The sequence below is a fragment of the Bubalus kerabau genome, chromosome 17, assembly GCF_029407905.1.
Source record: "Bubalus kerabau isolate K-KA32 ecotype Philippines breed swamp buffalo chromosome 17, PCC_UOA_SB_1v2, whole genome shotgun sequence".
In the NCBI taxonomy this organism is placed as follows: Eukaryota; Metazoa; Chordata; class Mammalia; order Artiodactyla; family Bovidae; genus Bubalus; species Bubalus kerabau.
In genome coordinates, this window is record NC_073640.1 from 5156453 (window position 1) to 5177876 (window position 21424).

The following is a 21424-nucleotide window of genomic DNA, read 5'->3' on the forward strand; positions in this document are numbered from 1 at the left end:
TGGGCAGAAAACAGGGGTGAAACTGTAACAAGGGACAGTTCTGGCTCAGAACTCTCACACCAGTACTTCCTTGTCTGCAGAAAAAGCCATTCAGCTATTTTCCTAGGCAATCAGGAACTTACTTTCCCAAGAATCACTCAAATTAACTCAACCTAACTGTGACTCTGCCTTCTATCAACTTCAGAGCCACTTAGCATTGAGGACTCAGCTTATACAAGATCTGTGCGCAGCTGCTTCATAATTCCCTGTTTATTATGAGAAACTTCCAACCATACAAGAGTAGAGAATCATAATATCCATCTTACCCTCCCATAGCTTTATCAATCTATGGCCAAGTTTGTTTTAACCCTATACCCCCTTAGATGATATTTTGAAGTAAATCCCAGATACCCTACCATTTCATTTGTAAATACTTCAGCATGTTTCTCTATAATATGAAAACACAATACCTTTATCCATCAAAGAAATTAATTTAAAAATCCTTAATATAATGAAATATCCTGTCAGCTTTCAAATTTTTCCGATTGTCTCATGCCTTTTCACATGTCTGTTCAAATCAGGACCTAGAAAAGGTCTACATCCTGCATTTAATTGATAGTATCTTAAATCTATTTTATCTGTAGGTGTTCCCTCCTCCCCCCTCCCCCACCTCCTTGACAGTTATTTTCCTATTGGTAAACAGTCAGTCTTAACAGTGTTTGTCTACTTCCTCCAACCTCCTTCCTTAAGGAGGAAGACCTTTCTCTAACCTCAGCATATGCATAGCAGAACGAAGAGAAACATGGACTGCATTTGTTTTACACAGTTGGGTACTGCTGGCTGCAAGCTATAAAGATGTTTGCAGAATGGGAAACCTGTTCTTTCTTGCAACCTGGTTTTAAGAGCTATTTGCATATCATATGGAATAAAATCAATACGTGAGACTCCAGTGATTTACCATAGCATTTTACAGCCTTCCTGGATCTTGGATATAACTTCCGAGTTCCCTGTGTCCACAATGAACCCTTCCAACCACCACATTTTGTGTTTTACTTCAAGTATAATTAATTACTCTCTAATAATTGTCAAGAAGCCAATGTATATGAGTCAATATACAAAGGGAATGGAAAGTATACAGCCAAACAAAGCACGTATCATTTTATCCTGAGAGTTTCTCTTTTATTTGGCCATTAAGTAGAATGATTCAGTGACCTAATGTCTAAGACTGCCTTCTCAGTCACTGTCAACAGATATCACGACAAAGCCAGGACTAGGTTCTCTACCTCACAGATGAGGCAGAGCCCAAGTCTCAATCCCAACACTAGTCTTAACAAAAGCTGGTATGTGTTCCTGTTTAATGAAATTTCAATTGTTGAACCATCCGAGTCATTTGAGGATACGTTCCCCTGTTGCGCTGCCAGATACAATATGTGGATAAATACCACAAACAAGATAACCTACATTGGGTCTCCGGATCTTATGTGTTTGCAGGCTGTCTGTATTACAGATTCACAAGCTTCATTCAAAGCTCTATCAATGCGGTAATCTGCACCAGGGTCAGTCTCCTGAATCAGTGTTTGAAGCTGGATTGAAAAAAAAAGAAGGAAGAAAGAAAGTCACTTACCATCTAGGGTGAGCAGTGCTGTATCTTTAATCAGTTCTCAGTACGGTATATCACCATGCACTCTTAACAAAGTACTACGATCGTCACTGGCCAAGCTCAACAGCTCTGGTCAAATACGTTGCAACTGGTTCCTCTACTTTGCAGGATTATAACTCATTGTAGGGATAGCTTGCTTACCTGTATGAACCATCCCTGGATATTTGCAGAACAAAAGAACTTTACAATATAAAAGCTGCCTCTTTCCTCACATCTGTTAATCTAATTATTATAAATTTGATATTTAGTGCCAAGCCAGAGCTGAGTGGAGAAGAGTCAACAGAAGATATTTCCAGTAAAAGATCTGATTTGGTCTTAAAAATCTAGAATTTGAATTTTGCTGCAAAGACACTGGCATAAAACAAGTATACTCTGGTTCATTAAAAGGAGATGTGAGATTTCAGTTGTAAGAAATATCAATTATAGAAAATAAGAACATAATACTACTTATAATTTCCTATTTTTTCTCAACTTTTTTTATATACCCAATAGATAAACCAGAGCTTGTCTATCACAGTATACAGAAAAATACTTGTCATTATGCAGCTGAAAATGAGAATATATTCTTTAACATTTACTTCTGCTTCCAACCTTTGTCATAAAATAAAGTGAAAGCATGAGAAGATGTGCCTCAGATTCTTTTTTTCCTTGTCTTTGAGGAGAAAGCAGTTGGGGCACAGAAGAAAAAGCTCTAAATTAAGGATGAGAAAACCTGCGTTCTATTAATAGTCTGGCACTGCCAGATATTAGCTCTTAGAACAAAGGCAAGTTGATTAACCTCTAAGTTCCAGATTATTTAACTGTGGAGGATTATAACAAAGAATAATATATAGAAGGTTGTGTAAGCTGCAAAGCTTTTCAACAGATTAAAAATAATCATTATTACTACAGATGGGCAGCAGATGGTGTTTTGGGGTGGAAATCTTAAATTACACAAAGCAAATTTGAAAACTACAATCCTTCTGCTTGGGGTTCCCTTTGTTCCAAGTTAAAGAACTGGAGACCTTTCTGTGTCGTGGATTTAGCCTCTGCAGGAGCCTTCTCTGAGCCTCGTCCATTTTATCTACATGCGTACAGAGGCTCACACAAAAGCACTGACCCCAGCACATATTTCATCAGAGAACACAGATCAAAGGAAAATGAAAAAAGAAAAATCCCAAATCTGTCTATTCTCAAAGAAGTCAACAAACAAGATGAGAGAAACAGGAAAAATGTCCAGTTTCCTGGGATGGAAGTTATTTATACCAATTCTCTGTGGCAATTTGAAGAAGCTACAAAATGCAGTGGTTAGTCAGTAGGAAGATTATTACTGCTGTCAAATGACTACCAATTTTATTTATGATGTTTGCTGATGAAGACCAAAATATTTACATCTTTTTTTGAGAGACTGTTATTAAGCATCATGCAAGTCTGAAAGTTTCTCTAAGAACTGTATCAGTTAAATATCCCTGACAGGCCAACTCTGAGCATTCTCCGTGCATGCACCAGACTGCAGGTTCTAAAAGATGACAGTGAACGCCCGACAGAACAGGAGGCTAACAGCTCGAGGGACCACCACACCAGCAGCCAGGACAGCAGTGTGGGACGCTAACTACGGGCGTGAATGGTTACGTGATTATACACCCACCAACTGCTTAGAAAAACCCGAGAAAACACTCCCAAAAAATGATTAGTCTGGAGGACAAGCAGCAGTCTCTTTGGTCTAGGAGAGACTGGGCCCAGATTTGTTCAGTCACAGCTGAAAAGAATTTAAGTTCATGTTCACAGGGTATTTGGAAGAGTATATACTCATTAATAATTATTCTGAAGCTTCACAGTTTGTTAACAGATCACTAAATCAAAGCCACCAAGCAGAAAACAAAGAAAATTAATGGTCAACCACAGACAAGTGTGGAAGTCTATTGTATCAAGGAAGGAAACTTTGAGAAACAAATTACTGCAGAACATTCCTCCATCTGACTGAGGATAGATAATGAAGTAGACAACTGAGAACACTTTCTCCCTCTAGATCATCTATCTTCAGTTTTTGCCTAGTTCTTAATACCTAAAGTTCACTGTGATGACACCGATGATCCAGATACATAAGCTCAGGAAGAGGAGGTTCCTCAGCAGATAAAATGTTTTAACAGCAAAAATGGCAGGAGAAAATGGGTCCTTACCGCCTGCTGGCAGTTCATTCCAAGGTTCCCCTTCTCCCCCCGCACCACCTTCATCAGACAGTGCAGGGTCCGCCCTTTCCGATGCAGCCCCGAGCAGTGGTGCTCGATCTCCCCTCGGCAGCTCAGGATGATCTCGGGGCTCAGAGAGAAGTCTTCCATCAACATGCGGCGGTAGTCCAGCATCTCCCCCTGGCACTCGCTGCTCACCTGCCGCCCTGTGCGGAGGCAAGGCACAGCACCGCAGGGCATCAGGGTCAGATGCTGCTGCACATGGGAAGTGCAAGTCTATCCCTCGACTACAACACAGGACTGAAAAGCTGAGAATTCAGCAAAAGCTTTATCAGCATAAAACTCCAAAGACTAGGGTTTACCTTGTCAGTGTTCAGTCTTACACAGATTTATACTACTGAACTAATAATGCATGTGTTTTGCCAACAGAAGTCTTATCAGTATAAGATAACTAGTAGAGTGACAATGAAAGCCGGGAAAATCCCTGGCTTACAGCCTCTAAGCTTGTGGGAAACTTCAGATGCTCACTATGGCCCCGCAACTCCTCCTTGAGCTGTCAATGCCATCTGCGAAAACTTATTAAAAAAAACAACAACTTTACCGAGGTATGCTGCCATGATGTGCTCAGTCATGTCTGACTCTGCAGCCCCTGGACTGTAGTCCACCAGGCTCCTTTGTCTATGGAATTCTCCAGGCAAGAACACTGGAGTGGGTTGCCATTTCCTTCTCCAGGGGATCTTCCTGACCCAAGGATCAAATCTGCATCTCTTGCATCTCCTGCATTGTAGGTGAATTCTTTACCACCAAGGTATAAATGACATATAACAAACTACACTTTTAAAAAATATAACTGGATAAGTCTGACATACCAATGGAACCACCACCATAATCAAGATACTGAACATATATCCATCAACTCCAAAAGCTTTCTCACGTTCCTTTAGAATCCCTCCCTTTCCTCTCTACCACTTACCTCATGCCCAGTCAACCACTGCTTTGCTTTCTATGACTACAAATTAGTTTACCAGTTTGCAGTTTTTAGAAGTTCATGTAAATAAGGTTCATATAAATGGAATCACATGCTATGAACTCCTTTTTGGGGTCTGACTTCAGACTTTTTGAGATTCAACCATGAATCAGTAGTGTGTTCCTTTTTACTGTCAAATAATATCATCCTGTTATGTGGTTATACTACAATTTGTTTAAAATCCCTTAAGCCATTTATGGACATTTGGGTTATTTCCAGTGTTGGGCTATTACAAATAAGCTGTTATGAGCATTCATGCACAGGAGTTTATATGGACATGTGCTTTCCCATCTCTTGGGTAAATATCTAGGAGTTAGACGGCTGGGTCATAAGGTAGATGTATACAGAGCTTTTTAAGCAAGTGGCAAACTACTTTCCAAAGTGGCTGTGCCATTTAAATTCCTATCAGCAGTGTAGTTCCAGTTCTTTTACATCCTTGCCAACACTCAATATGGTCAGACTTTTTAGTATTAACAAGATTACTGGAGTGGGTAGCCATTCCCTTCTCCAGGGGAATCTTCCTGACCCAAGGATCGATTCTGAGTCTCCTGCATTGCAGGTGGATTCTTCACTGTCTGAGCCACCAGGGACTCCCAACAATGTATATAACTTCTATGAATTATCTGTTCATATCCTATGGCCGTGTACTTATTGAGTCTTTTTGTGTTTCCTGTTAATTTGCAGTTTAAGAAGATTATCTATTTTTTTTTTAAATGCCAAATTAGATGTTATACTGTTTTATGATATGCCTTTAATAGTCAACAATCTCCACCTTTACATTTCAGGAAAATTTCATCAAATCAGATCAGATCAGTAGCTCAGTCGTGTCCGACTCTTTGCGACCCCATGAATCGCAGCACGCCAGGCCTCCCTGTCCATCACCAACCCCCAGAGTTCACTGAGACTCACGTCCATCGAGTCAGCGATGCCATCCAGCCATCTCATCCTCTGTCGTCCCCTTCTCCTCCTGCCCCCAATCCCTCCCTGCATCAGAGTCTTTTCCAGTGAGTCAACTCTTCGCATGAGGTGGCCAAAGTACTGCAGTTTCAGCTTTAGCATCATTCCTTCCAAAGAAATCCCAGGGCTGATCTCCTTCAGAATGGACTGGTTGGATCTCCTTGCAGTCCAAGGGACTCTCAAGAGTCTTCTCCAACACCACAGTTCAAAAGCATCGATTCTTCGGCGCTCAGCCTTCTTCACAGACCAACTCTCACATCCATACATGACCACAGGAAAAACCATAGCCTTGACTAGACGAACCTTTGTTGGCAAACTAATGTCTCTGCTTTTGAATATGCTATCTAGGTTGGTCATAACTTTCCTTCCAAGGAGTAAGAGTCTTTTAATTTCATGGCTGCAGTCACCATCCGCAGTGATTTTGGAGCCCAGAAAAATAAAGTCTGACACTGTTTCCACTGTTTCCCCATCTATTTCCCATGAAGTGGTGGGACCGGATGCCATGATCTTCATTTTTGGAATGTTGAGCTTTAAGCCAACTTTTTCACTCTCCACTTTCACTTTCATCAAGAGGCTTTTGAGTTCCTCTTCATTTTCTGCCATAAGGGTGGTATCATCTGCATATCTGAGGTTACTGATATTTCTCCCGGCAATCTTGATTCCAGCTTGTGTTTCTTCCAGTCCAGCGTTTCTCATGATGTACTCTGCATATAAGTTAAATAAACAGGGTGACAATATACAGCCTTGACGAACTCCTTTTCCTATTTGAAACCAGTCTGTTGTTCCATGTCCAGTTCTAACTGTTGCTTCCTGACCTGCATACAAATTTCTCAAGAGGCAGATCAGGTGGTCTGGTATTCTCATCTCTTGCAGAATTTTCCATAGTTTATTGTGATCCACACAGTCAAAGGCTTTGGCATAGTCAATAAAGCAGAAATAGATGTTTTTCTGGAACTCTCTTGCTTTTCCCATGATCCAGCGGATGTTGGCAATTTGATCTCTGGTTCCTGTGCCTTTTCTAAAACCAGCTTGAACATCAGGAAGTTCACAGTTCACATATTGCTGAAGCCTGGCTTGGAGTATTTTGAGCATTACTTCACTAGCGTGTGAGATGTGTGCAATTGTGCGGTAGTTTGAGCATTGTTTGGCATTGCCTTTCTTTGGGATTGGAATGAAAACTGACCTTTTCCAGTCCTGTGGCCACTGCTGAGTTTTCCAAATTTGCTGACGTAGTGAGTGAAGCACTTTCACAGCATCATCTTTCAGGATTTGGAATAGTTCAACTGGAATTCCATCACCTCCACTAGCTTTGTTTGTAGTGATGCTTTCTAAGGCCCACTTGACTTCACATTCCAGGATGTCTGGCTCTAGGTCAGTGATCACACCATCGTGATTATCTGGGTCGTGAAGATCTTTTTTGTACAGTTCTTCTGTGTATTCTTGCCATCTCTTCTTAATATCTTCTGCTTCTGTTAGGTCCCTACCATTTCTGTCCTTTATTGAGCCCATCTTTGCATGAAATGTTCCTTTGGTATCTCTGATTTTCTTGAAGAGATCCCTAGTCTTTCCCATTCTGTTGTTTTCCTCTATTTCTTTGCATTGATCACTGAAGAAGGCTTTCTTATCTCTTCTTGCTCTTCTTTGGAACTCTGCATTCAGATGTTTATATCTTTCCTTTTCTCCTTTGCTTTTTGCTTCTCTTCTTTTCACAGCTATTTGTAAGGCCTCCCCAGACAGCCATTTTGTTTTTTTGCATTTCTTTTCTACGGGAATGGTCTTGATCCCTGTCTCCCGTACAATGTCACGAACCTCATTCCATAGTTCATCAGGCACTCTTATCTATCAGATCTAGGCCCTTAAATCTACTTCTCACTTCCACTGTATGATCATAAGGGATTTGATTTAGGTCATACATGAATGGTCTAGTGGTTTTCCCTACTTTCTTCAATTTCAGTCTGAATTTGGCAATAAGGAGTTCATGGTCTGAGCCACAGTCAGCTCCTGGTCTTGTTTTTGCTGACTGTATAGAGCTTCTCCATCTTTGGCTGCAAAGAATATAATCAATCTGATTTCAGTGCTGACCCTCTGGTGATGTCCATGTATAGAGTCTTCTAGATGTTATACTGTTTTATGATATGCCTTTAATAGTCAACAATCTCCACCTTTACATTTTAGGAAAATTTCATCAAACACCCAGACCATAATCAACATCCTCCAAACTGTCTTCAAAATGTCCTTTGTTTGGTAGTCAGTCGAAGACCATGCACTCTCTCTGGTTGCTATTCTACTGGCTTTTAAGAGATTTTAACTACCCAGATACCAAAAAAAAAAAAAATCACCACAAACTTCTGAGCTTTAACAACTGATCTTTTCACATCTAACTTTTAATCACTAGTCAACTGTCCCAGCATGATTCATTAACCAGATAGGAACTTCATTTTTAATAACCTATAGTCCATATTAAGAAATATTCTTTTTTTGGAAAAATTTTTTGGCTATGCCAAAAAATGCGGCCTATAGGAGCGAACCCTCACCCCTGCAACAGAAGCACGGAGTCTCAGCCACTGGACCTCCAGGAAGGGCCCAAGAAAAGTTCTTTCTTAAGGACCCTGACCTTTAAACATCCTTCTTGATTCCTTTGTCAAGGATTCACTTTTGGACTGAACAGACTCTGAGTCTGACCTTATGAGATAATCCTTTCTTTCTTTTCTGTTTAATTTCTTGATAAACACTGTTAGACTAATAATAGTACTTATCACATCATATGCTAAGTGCTATGTCAAATAACCTCGTTCAGTCCTCATAAGAACTCAACACAGGTAATGTATTTTTGTTTTATAGATAGAAAAATGAGATTTAGAGAGATTACGAAACATAAACAATGGTCACCCAGCCAGTTAGTTTGCTGAAAGAGTCATAATTTGAAGTCATGAAGTGTCTGACCCAAAACTAATGTGCTAAATCATTATACTTCCCTGACTCTCCTAAAACTGCTGTGCCACAAGCATTTTAAAAATTAAAATTTGAATTTGAGAAATAAACCTTAAAAAAAAAAAAAGCTGGGACGTAAAGAAAAACAGAATTTAAGGCCATTAAGAGGGAAGGCCTTCAACAAGACTGAGGGCCTCCAAGCCCTCAGCCTAGAGTTCTGCTTCCATAGAAAGACTCTTGAGTCACAGGAACAGGTATATTCAAAAGAGCTAACACAGGAGCAAAGATCCAAAAACGAGTGGAAAAGATAAAAAGAAATGAACTCTCACCTCTATGCACAGCTGACTCCAGACACATCAGAAGGTAGGAGAGCCTGGCTTCCCGGGACCGGGGAAGGTTTTCCACGTTGCACCGGTATTTCTTCAAGTCACTCTTACAGGATTTGGCCAGTGAATAACTGACTTTATAATCCTGGGCAATCAGCTTCTGGCGGGTTGTTAGTGCTTCTCGACACTGAGGAGAGAGTGCAGCAGGAGAGCTGTGAGACTGCTCACATGGTCCAGCCGCTCACATGTCCCTCTAAGACAAGCAGAGGCTCATGGCCAGGCACAATAAGCAACTGCAGTCATTAGCAAAATGTCTGTGTTTAAGTTTGGTTAAAAATGAGCACAAGTGTGCTGAAACAGAGTGGCAAGAAGCAGCGATATACGAGTGGGCAACCCTGGAATCCTACGGTGAGCTGCTGACTGTTGCAGCAGCAGCAACTGTCCAAACACATAAATATCTGGTAGGTTCTCATACATCAACGTGACAATGTGATCTTTTCCTCGTCAACAAATGTCCGTAAAGTAAATTTCACCAGAATGAAAGGGGCAACGGACATAACACTCTGGAAGTTCCACTCTGTACTTTTTAAACATAATTATTCAACAGTAAATGATATAAGGAACTGAAATAAAAAATAGTTCTTCAGCTGCACAGCAAAGTAAATGACAAGACAGCAAGGCCCAAAATAATTACTTTTAAAAATCATAAGAGTCTCTTGCAAGCATTGAGGGACAGAGGACTAACAGTAATGAGAATGCTTCATGAGACAGCTGCTGAAAAATTCAATCGCTGATTACCTATGAAGCACATTGGTTTGATTAGTTGAAACTTCTTGAGTGCATAGGGATGGGTTCAGTGTGACTTTGATTAAAATTATTTGATTTTACTCCCCAAACTGATTCCCCATTGACTTCCCTAAGTCCAGATATCACGAGAAGCTTCACTTTTTTCGTTTAAATGTAATATGCTTTGGTTTCCTACTAAAGGCCCCGTATTTTATTTCTGAAAGGTTAAGCTGTATCAGTATTTTATATTTTGGTATGAGTTTATATTGTTTGAGAGGATTTAAGAAAGCTTTTAGGAAAATGAATAAAATGCTGATCTGTTTCAAAGAAATACTTACTTTTTCACTCATGGACTCTTCAAATTTATGGTTAAAGAGGCACTTATATACTCTGCCTTCACCAGCTTGTGTCTGTAAGATGGAATACAACACCATCACCATCACCATCATCACTAGCTAAGTAGTTATGCTGGGCATAATCCATAATCTTATATAGGACTTTCTATTAAATTATTATAATGCTGACTATCTTTGAACACATGACTCAGCCATTTACAAAATTTAGCAGCCTTTGAAAGAAAACAATGATTGCAGTAAATATGGAAAAAAATTTTCCCATGGCGTTTGGCTCCTGTCACATGTTCCCAGATGTACTGTTAATTAGTGAACCAAGAGAAGGGTCAATGAGTCTCCCTTCTTGTAACTTAATGTTGCTGCTGCTGCTGCTGCTGCTAAGTCGCTTCAGTCGTGTCCGACTCTGTGCGACCCCATAGACGGTAGTCCACCAGGCTCCGCCATCCCTGGGATTCTCCAGGCAAGAACACTGGAGTGGGCTGCCATTGCCTTCTCCAATCTAGAGTCACTAAAACTCTGGCAGTGGCTCTGTTCAGTGGTTCTGATGTATTAATTCACAACAGCAGACAGAGTGGGAACACACACAAGACACTCTCAGTCCTTTGTGGTAAAGGTGGAGATTATTTCTGACTACAGGGTTAGAAAGTTGTTCTATAGAGTATGCAGGGAGCAACCAAGGACTTGGTTTTAAAAGTTAGCTGCCTGCTATTTCCTTCATCTTAGCCCAAACTACCTCAAGATAAATATGTAACATGGCCAAGTTTTAGCCATGGGATACACGTGAATGGGATTCCCTGGTAAGACAGGATTCCTATATGTAAATTAGAATCCCAAGAACTGAATTGAGAAGTGAGATAAAGTAGAAAGAACATCGCAGTGGAGACTGAAACCAAGTGTTCCCTAGATATTACCTCCGGCCTGAGCAGCCAGTACCCAGATAACTTCCTGTTTTCCTGGGACCTACTCCACCTTCCATTTCAGTGGCTTTTCTACATGTGACAGTGTTGGTTTAATTTTGGAATCAAGTATCCAAAAAAAAAAAAACTAGGAAGAAAGAAACCAAAGAAGAACAGTTTCTGAGCTGACTCACATTTTCACAAAAACGTTCCCGGTCATCTCGACAGGCAAAATACAAATGCCGGTCCAAGTGAAAGTCGTCAGAGGACAGCTCTGCCACCCGGAGAATGGCTTTCTTGCAGAGTTCAGAGACTTGAATCTTAGGGTCTCGTTCTTCCGCTTCCTTCACCAGGCCTTTCTCCAAGCATGATACCACCTCGCCCTGTGAATGTGCATCCTAAAATAGCAAGGACAACCATTTTAAAACTCTCACCAACATGAGCTTCAAAATAAACATCATTTAGTTAAAACAAACACAAAACAACAACAAAAACCCTCAACACAGAAGTTTACCAATGTTCCACTGAGACACAGGGTGGGGTCCAATCTCACTGTGGAAGTTACAGCAGATGCCCTTGATAATCTTTGGTAAGAATGTTAATACTTGACAGCTATCAACAGAAATACAGATTCTGGGAAATTTAAGTCTATTCAGTTTGTACTAGAAACAGAAACCTGACTTTTAGAGTTTAAAATGTCAGAATTTCTTTCTTTTTTTGTGACTGCACCACACAACATGTGGGATCTTAGTTCCCCAGAGACTGAACCCACATCCCCTGCAGTGGGAGCACGGGGTCAACCACTGGACCACCTGGGAAGTCACAAAATGTCGAAACTTTAAAGAATCTCTGTTCATTTACCTCTAAGAGCTACGTGTTTCTCAAATAACAGTGCTTTAGTCAAGTTTAAAAAATAAGACAAACCACGAAATTTAATGAGGAAATATGCTATAGAGACCCTCTTTCTCTATTTTCTATTGTCCACAAAGACCCCCACTTTTAGAGTAATGTTCACTTTGATGTTTTACATTTATCTTAATGTGATTAACAAGATTACCACCAAGTATGCAAACTGCTTTTGAGAGCTTTCCTAAAACCGTCCAATTATCTTTAAGTGTACATTGCATCAACCCCATAGCAACCACAACATGAAAAATTTTCCCTAAACATTTTCAGAGTTCTAATCTTCTATACTCAGAAGATATGCTTCAAAAACTTGAGAGGTATATCTATAAATACAGCAAACCAAAGCAACAGAAAATAGAGTGCCATCCTTTACTGACACATATACACACACAGGCACATAAAATCTCATTATAGTAAAATACCACATTTATGAGGTCATCTGTATGTAAGACTCCTAAAATTAGGTAGGGAAACACTTATTTTACTAAAATTTCAATTCAACAAAAAACCATGTATTTTTCCATTTTGCTGTAATAGGGTTTGTTCCATAGCACATTAATCTCCAAGTACTTTCTAGAAAATGTTCATGTTCTCTCCTAATACACTTGTGAAAGGGAATAAGAGCTGTGATACCTAGAGTGCAGTTGAATAAACAGAGTTGCAGAGCATCAGGCACCCAGCTAACAGGCCACCATTGTTTTTTATGGACCTTGGAGTTCCATGAAACTCCTACAATTTGTATGTGGGTTATGCGTATTTTTCCTGAGGAGAGTTTGTAGCTTTCATTAAATTTCAAAGGTTTTTTAATCCAAAAAAGCTCAGGAAGCACATTACACGGGCATATTCTCGTGCCTTCCTATTTTCTGTCTGTAGCTCAAACTCTGTCAATAGCTTGAAGATTCCATCCAATGCTTAGAAATCTGAGATGACCAAAAAGTATTATTAGGGAGTAATTCTGAAGGGACAAAAGAAACTCTGATGGACAACTGAAAAAAAGATAAGGAGAGAGAGGAAAGTGGACACAAACCCCAGAAATTCAGGCTTAAAACAAACCTGTGATAACAAAGATTTGGAAACATATCAATCACTTATTATTTACAGTTTACAAAAGACTATGATACACACGATTTTATGGTATAAAATCATGTCTTATACCAAGCCAAGTAGCTCATAAAACACCTTACTGAGATGGTCACTAGCAATTAGGTCATAATCGCACAAAAGAGACTGAAAATAACAGCACGTTTGTCAACTCTCCATTTAGACTTACTTAGCCTTTAGTCCTGGCTTCACAGGTCAAGAAACGATTTCCCTGCAAAGGATCTAAATGTTTCTCTGTATATTTAGGGTTCACAATTGTTTAAACATAGCAGCGTCACAGCGTGAGACCCTCTAAGGAATGTGAAATGTAATTTTAATTATAGCAATTACAGCACCACATATTGGCATTAGGCCAAAACATCACCTCCATCCATTAGATGTTCTCTTTTATTATTATCGTAACTTTAGATAATTTTTTCAAATAAAAGCTTTTTCAGGAATTCTTCTCAGTTCCCCAGAGTCTCAGCTTTCCAGGTCAGCCAGTTTGAGTTACAAAACTCAAATGTATGCAAATATTTGATAAAGAAGACTGTAGGGCTATTACCGAATACAAATGAAAGCAAGGGGCTGTACACCAGCATATAATATACAAGAAATGAAGTTACTTGGGCTTAGATTTTAAAAAGGTAACTTCTTAATATGCAAGCTTGACATATGCATAACAAATAATCCTGTAAATGGAGTTACAGTGAATTTTTAAAATTCTACTGTGGTTGAGACAGATGTTAGTCTTAAAACTAGTTAGTATACAGTGTCCATGTAAGTGCTCAGCAGTTCAGCAGGTAATATTTTTTCTTCCATATATCTTGTGCTTTAAAAAAATATATGTTTTTGAAAGACCAGAGAATGACAACACAAATCAGAAAAACGGGCAAGAAGTGAGTTTTCATCTCTGCTATTAATTATTCTCCATTTCAACATCTGTGATGTTTTTTGTGATCTACCTATCTAGACAGAGACAAAAATCTGAACTATTCACAGTAGTTGGTTTTAAAGGAGAGAATGATGGAATGATACAACTACTGAGTGAAAAGTATAGAAGTAGTGATAAGGAGGCACACGGCCACAATTAAGCTCCTGTATTGGATGTCACATTCTGCTTTCTCTTCAGATGATATGAATTATTTACATTTACTTTCAAAGATCTGCTTTTTCTTTTTAAAAATAATTATTAAAAAATATTTATTTAGAAAATTCCAAGTTTTATTAAATATATAGCTTTTATTTTTAAATTTTGCATATTCTAATCTTTTGAAAAAAAAAATCATTATAGTTTTCAAATCATGACATTTAAATGTTCATACAAGAGGCAGGGTACTAATAGATTAACCATGACCCCTCTTCTCTGACTTTTGGAGGTCAGTTGAAAGCCAGTCACAGAGGAGACTGCAAGCTTCAGGGCAACAAATTTAAACCTGATGAGTGTGTTCTCTTCTGTGGTCAGAAGCTGATTTATTAATTTTCAGAATAATTTTCATATCTAAAAAACTTGACTTCAGAGAAGTCAACTATATTTAGAAAAGGCAAGGGAGGGCTGAAGACAGACTGCTATCATTTTTAAACTTGGCTGCAGCATTAGCATGAGGGGCCTGGTGAGCTACATACAGAGTTGCAAAGAGTCAGATATAACTGAGCGTGCGCACACGCATGTGCACACACACACATGCAGAAAAGAACATGCTTTTTCATTAGTCCATCTAGGGTGCTATGGTGAGGGCCTGGTATAAAGAGAAATTCATCTAACTAGCAGGTACAACAGAAGATGAAAATTACAAAATGTGCTTTTGGATGTCCCATATAACATTTTTTATTTTAACAAAGCTGAAAAATCAACACTCACTGTCACATCTTTGGGCTCTGGCACTACTATTTTCTGCCACTGTTCAAGTCAATACAGATTTAGTAACTCATACACAAAACCTGCCAAAAGCAGGTTTTATCTGGACAATCCAGATTGCTATTGGGAAGCCAATGAGCAACTATCTTGGTGGGCAATGGGGAAGAACTACTACAGGGAGAGGTGGATCATCTGTTCTACAGCATGGACCACTGACCACAAATAGGACAATGTGCCATCACTAAGTGTGTCTGGAACACTTATGTGAAGATTTTTAAGAGTGAGACAGAATTGGATATTAATCCTTGGCACTATAAAGTCAGTCACAGGAGCTTCTGAATTATCAGGGTGACTTAAGTGCTTTTGTGTCATTTCTAAAATGTGTTGGGAAAGCCAAGAATCAGTCTTCTTTATTAAAACTGGCCTCTCATGAGCTGCCTGGAAGCTGTATGCCAGTCCACAGAGCTCTCAAGATCGACTCAGGTGCCCTGGGAAGGGGCCAGAGCCTTGTGCTGGTATGAAGCAAAGGGTATTTGGGGACAGCCAGACAATGACCAGCCCTCAAAACTTCATCTGAACTGGTGTGTGCAGTTCCAGAATTCTACCACCACGTCCCAACCAAGAATGGAAGCCTGCAAGCAGTGCCCTGAACAAACAGAGGGCAAGGAGACAAATGGGTTTTGCTCTCATACTCCCTAAACAGCAGATTAATGAGCAGCGGCAATTAACAGCTGATGCCATCCACAGGTCTCAGCTACCTCTCCCACCGAAACCTACTACTTCTCAGGAGTTTTCACTTCTGCTGAGCAAATGGATTAAGCACAAACCTGACTGATCCTCCACTGTGACCTTTTGGACAACAGACCAATAAGAACAAAAGAAAAATCAGATATAATTAACAAGCAAGAAACTAGGGAGTTATTTTCTTTCTTGTCTTTACTAAAACTAGTTCTGACACGAAGATAACACATATCCTATTTACAGAGTACCTTTCTTTTGACAAGCTAAAAGTACCCTTCACATATTTTAAAATTTTCTAATATTTAAATATGCTCTGTTTTGTACTGGTGTGTTTATTAAGTAATTTTTTTAGACAACAGTGAGGTATATGCTAAGAAAGGTTAGAAAACTTGAGTCTCTCCTAATCCAACTACTTTTCCCTCAAGACCACCGACAGCTTTTCCAGAGGAACATTACAAGTAAGAAATGGTAGCTGGTTTTGCATTTTGAAGGTAATACTAATCTTAGCAGATATTAATTCCTCTACTTCCCCACATAGTATTGAAACATTTGGTTACAAACAGATAAAGTGCATCCACAGGCAAACTAGCCTTAGATACTGGGGCTGTCTGGACCTCAACTTTGAGTCCAATGCCAGCTCTAAATCTTCTCCATGCCAGTTATACAAAGCTGCTCATTCATCAAATTTGTAAGATCCCTTTGGTGAAGCCAGTGAAGTAGCGAGATACCTTTTCTCCAAGGCGAATGCTCCCGCATTTCAGAATGTTGATGTCATTTTTGCAGTCATCCATGAAGCCACAGATGAGCCGGTAGTCACTGAAAATGATGGCTGTCATCTTGGTGATGTACTGGTGGCACTGGAACTCAGTGATGTTGCCGCGGTGATCCACCAAGCAGGAGACCAAGTACCCTTTTCCAAATGGCTCATCAGCGCACTCTTTGATCTGCTCAAAGGAAAGTGGCTGTTTTACGAAAGCATTCTATTCTCTTACCAAACCACCTTTATGAAAGAGAGAATGATATCTTCTTGTTTCTTCTTGAAAGAAAGAAAAGGAAAACACTTGAGAAATGCTTTTGTTGTTAAGAAAATAGTGTGTGTGCTATGCTATTAAGACTTTTGCACTTTCTAGGAAATATCTTATTAATGTGTTTTACAAGAAAATACATAAACAAATGCGTAGGTAAAATCCAGGTTTAAATGAAGTAAAACAGCTTTTTTAAAAAAAAAATTCAGTTTACTGAGAAAATTTCTTAAAATGCATTTTATTGAAAAGAGTTTTTGACAGCTCTTTTTAAATGATTCTTCTGAGAATTACCATTACCCATGCAAAGAATGCAATGGATAGTGATATGATTAATCTAAGGCATAGGTCTGAAAAACAGGTGCAGAACTAAAGTCCAGTTGCATATCTCATGCCAACCTACACAGCAAACTATTATTGTTAGATAAACCTAATTACTAAAGGGGGGGTACGATTTTACCTCTCGACATGACATTAATGTGTTCTGAATTAACTATGGGTTTGGGCATTTTTTTTTTCCGTAGTGCTAGTTTACTTAGAAAATAGATAAGACAGAAGGAAAACACGTGGAGGACTTAACTTCGTAAAAAGGCAGATTATTTACTTTCCGTTTTTAACGTCTGGCAAATAAATTTCAACTTAATGCGTCTCTGCAGTTGTCATCAACGGCAATTTGTAAATAACACTGAAGGCCTAACTAATGGAGATGAGCAGAATTAAAGTAGAAAAGGAAGTGGGCATGTTTTTTAACTGAGCAGACTCCCAGCTTCACCACTGTGGTCTGAAACAGAAGCATGTTTAAAAATGATGTTCAGTGCAGTCTGGCAAGAAGTCTAGGAAGGGCAAGGCCATTGCAATTCTAATTTGGGTCGTTTAGACATATGATCTAGTGGATCAAGCAAAAGTGGCCCCACATGGGTAGTGTCTCTGCAAAGTGCATCCAAAACCACAAGTCCTAAGGAAGGAAATTAGGCTAAAAATGTTGAAGTTCAATCATAAAAAGTGCAATCTACTTACAGGGTTTTAAGGTTGAATTATAAAGCACAGAGGGTTGTTTGGAAAACGCCTACTGCATTTGGAGAAATTAAAAACAAACAAAAACGGCAGTTTTGACAAGAGGAAGGAGCCAAACGTAAATGTTTATTTTTAATATAAATGAGAAGGGAATGTTTTGTTGGTTTTTTTCTGACCAACAGAGACCATTCTCCATTCTTATACCACCTCTGGTAAACATGTACACTTGATAAGACAAATACAATCTCCTTTTCCAGAAGGCACAGGGTGAAGGCCACACCACACGCTAATAGTCCTATAAGCCACTGGGTCTCTTCATGCTTAACCCCAGTGTTAAATTCAGAGCAAGTCAAAGACTCAGTTCAAGACAGAAAATTGTGTTTATTTTCAAAGAAGCAAACTTGGGAAATTAAACAGCCTCACACTGGCTTCAAGAGGCAGCAGAGATCTTCAACAGTCAACAAGCTGAATGCAATTCTTTCAGTTTAACCTTGGGCTCTTTTTTTTGATGACGCCTAAGAAGAGGGCCATAAATGTACTTCCAAGAAAAGGGTTTTTTTGTTTGTGATTTTTTAAAAAAGTAAAACAGAGGTAAGTTTCAAAAGTAAAAGGAGAAATAACTGCTTAAAAATCTCAGTGTTTATAATTCAACTAATGAAAAAAGCCCTGCATCAAAGAAAAAACAGGACTAGTGGAAGACACCTGGGTTTTTTTTTTTTCCACCTGGGTTTTTAAAACAATGAAGAGCAAGTATTCAGACAGGCTCTATTAGGCAATCAATGGTTTAAAAATCTGAAGAAAGACTGCTAGACATTTTGAATTGAAGCCTGAATAAGAAATTAAATGTATATTTAGCTTCAATCACCTGAGATTTTACTGAAACCCAGAGATGTTGTACCTATCTGTATTTTAGTCCACCACCAATCACAACCAGATGTAGTGTCTGAATTAAAATTTTATGCTTTTTTCCAACCACTGTATTGGAGAGAAGTTTAAAAACAACAACAACAAAAAAACTTCTAAGAATAACAATGAAAAACAGCATTACATCATCAACATATTTATGAATGGAAGTCAAGTCTGATGTGGCTGGGAAGCAGATTCTTAAGGAACCATTAGAGAAACGCTACAGTTACTCTACTTTGACATACTGCAGGAGAAAAGCAGGCAATATTTGACTCAATCATGGAAAGTAAATAAAAAGTTCAGTTTGCAGTCTTCAGTATTTTTATGATGCTGTTTTTCTCCTTGGAAGAATAACTCCAAAATTAAAAGAGAAGAGGGAAATGTAGAATAACATGTTTTATTTTTCCTGATAATTAATTTTTCTGACTTCAATATGATCTCCCTCTATAGAGGGCGAAGTACCCGTTACATGAATCTGTTATAAAACCACAACATCCTCCAAAAGATTACAAGAGGGCCATAACGTAGCACACACATTACAAGGAAGCCAGTTTTATTTACTTACTTATTTGGTTATGCCCAGGCAGCATGTGGGATCTTAGTTCCCTGACCAGGGACTGAACCTGTGCCCCCTGCGGTGGAAGCACAGTCTTAACCACTGGACCATCAGGGAAGTCCCAACAGTTTTATTTTATAAATACAGATAAAACCAACAAAGGGTGAAATTATTCTGACAAATCTGCATATTCTCTGAGCTAAATTTCCACATGGCACTCAAACTGGAATGTATAGTCAGTCACATAGCGAGCCAAGGGAGTTTGAGGTACGTAATACCGCATCTAAAAGCTGAGTATCAAAGTTTTAAAATAAGCAATTCTATTCTGAAGCCCCAACATATTTGATGAAGGGTCACTGCTTTAACATATCTGATTCAGTAGTAGAAGGTTTGAGGAAGAAAGCAGGTTCTCCAAGATCCCATAAAGAGCTAAGTAACGTACATAAGCTGAGGACTTACCTGGTTGGAGTAGGGTGTTCCCTAAGAGCTCAAGAGAAGATGGTCCTAACTTAAGTCATCAATAAGGTAGTGAGGGGATTTCCCTGGTGGTCCAGTGGCTAAGACTCTGAGCTCCCAATGCAGGGAGCCCAGGTTCAATCCCTGATCAGGGAACTACATCCCACATGTCACATCAAAAGATCCCACAACTAAGACCCAGAGCAGTCAAATAAATGAACATATTAAAAAAAAAAAAAAGGTAGTTTGGGGACAAATCTATAGAATGCAAGATCTCCGATTATTAACTTGGAGATAGAAAAGTAGCAATTATTTCTTTTGTGATTCTTTCAGTATGTAGAAATCCCCAATTTCATAGATTTCTATCACTAATTCTAAAAAAGAAAATAAATTACAATTTTCAATACCACAATTTTCACTAATATCATTTGATATTTACACTGAGCCAAGAGAAGTAATAGAAAAATATCACCAATTAATGTAATATTAATTACATTATATATATATACACACACATATACACATCACCATACATGTAATATTATACACATTTTCAGTAATTATTTTTGTCTTTATACACAATATTCATTTATAACAACATATATAACTTTTTCACAAACCTATCTAATGCTAACTCCTATTATTTGGAGCATATGCCTCTGTGGTTCCACTGGCCCAAGTGCACAGCCAAAATGCTTAGGACTGCTTATGAGCCTCCCGGGAAACCGCCTTGACACGCCTCAGTCACAAGCAGACTGTACAGCGTGTGAGAGCACTCACTGATGACAGGAGTGACTGTGTTCTCCATTTGGGGACAAAAAGCCTGACTGCCAGCCTGCCCGAATCAACAGCATCCTACTGTGAGTGCAGACTAAGAAAAAGAAGTCTAATTACACACACCCCCGCCTTGGTCTATCTCTGAACCAAGACATACGTGAATGCAAGAGAAGTAGAGTAACTGAATCACTCGTTCCTCCCTCAATGACTGGTCTGGTCAACAGATGTCATTTTCTCTTTCAGGTCATTAAAGATCCACAGAATTCTTTCTTTCACTACCCACCTCTGATATTGTAGACTTGCAAACTTCTCTGGCCACAGATTCAAATTTTGGATCTGTAGTTAGGTTCAGCTTATAATTCCATAACAACTAGGTACAAGAGAAAAGAACACAAAAAACAAACAAAAAACTTAGAACAGCATGAAATTTAACATTAGTGGTTACTATAAATGATAAAATTCCATTATACAGTCAGATAAGGCATATTTACACCGGTTAATGAACAAAAAGTAAGATTAAAATGTCACTGTATTTATAAATAAAAGGAAAAAAATGTGGAAACAAAATAAAGCACTACCATTCAAAACATATACTTTTTTCTATTTTTACTTAAGGACAAATTTTTTTAAGTCAAGAAAAAATTAAAATGAAAATTCCTGATAAGAGTTTTTCCAAGAAAATATAAATAGATGTACATGCAAAATTCTTCTTAAATCAAAAAGTCTAACACAGAAACTCAGAACTGGAAGGCTACGTTGCAGATTTCACAACCAACAGTGCTTTTCACATGCTTTTTATGAAGGAATGTCGTCCAGAGTCTAATTTCCAAGTGTATCTTTCTTTATTCCTCTAAAACCCTCAACTTGACAAGTACATGATAAGGTCTGTTTTACACAACTGTTTCAACGCTTCAAACTATGAAATCTCTAAAGCCATTACTATTCACAGGTGAGGGCTGAATATTACTTTATCTTTGTGGCTGCAGTTAAAAAATTTCAATACATGATTCAATTTCTGAAAAGTA

The 21424-nt window shown here is 38.7% G+C and overlaps 1 protein-coding gene across 1 annotated transcript in view; it reads right to left on the reverse strand.

Annotated features, from left to right (window-relative positions):
- The window catches only part of GLG1 (golgi glycoprotein 1), a 122195-nt gene that overhangs the window by 25804 nt on the left and 74967 nt on the right, over positions 1–21424 (reverse strand). Inside the window, exons 3-9 of the mRNA XM_055553423.1 lie at positions 20683–20769; positions 16397–16612; positions 11278–11481; positions 10173–10244; positions 9052–9235; positions 3799–4013; positions 1441–1562 (exon numbers count right to left, since the gene is read on the reverse strand). Of these exons, the coding sequence (XP_055409398.1) occupies positions 1441–1562; positions 3799–4013; positions 9052–9235; positions 10173–10244; positions 11278–11481; positions 16397–16612; positions 20683–20769 (1100 nt within the window). The remainder of the gene's footprint in view (positions 1–1440; positions 1563–3798; positions 4014–9051; positions 9236–10172; positions 10245–11277; positions 11482–16396; positions 16613–20682; positions 20770–21424) is intronic.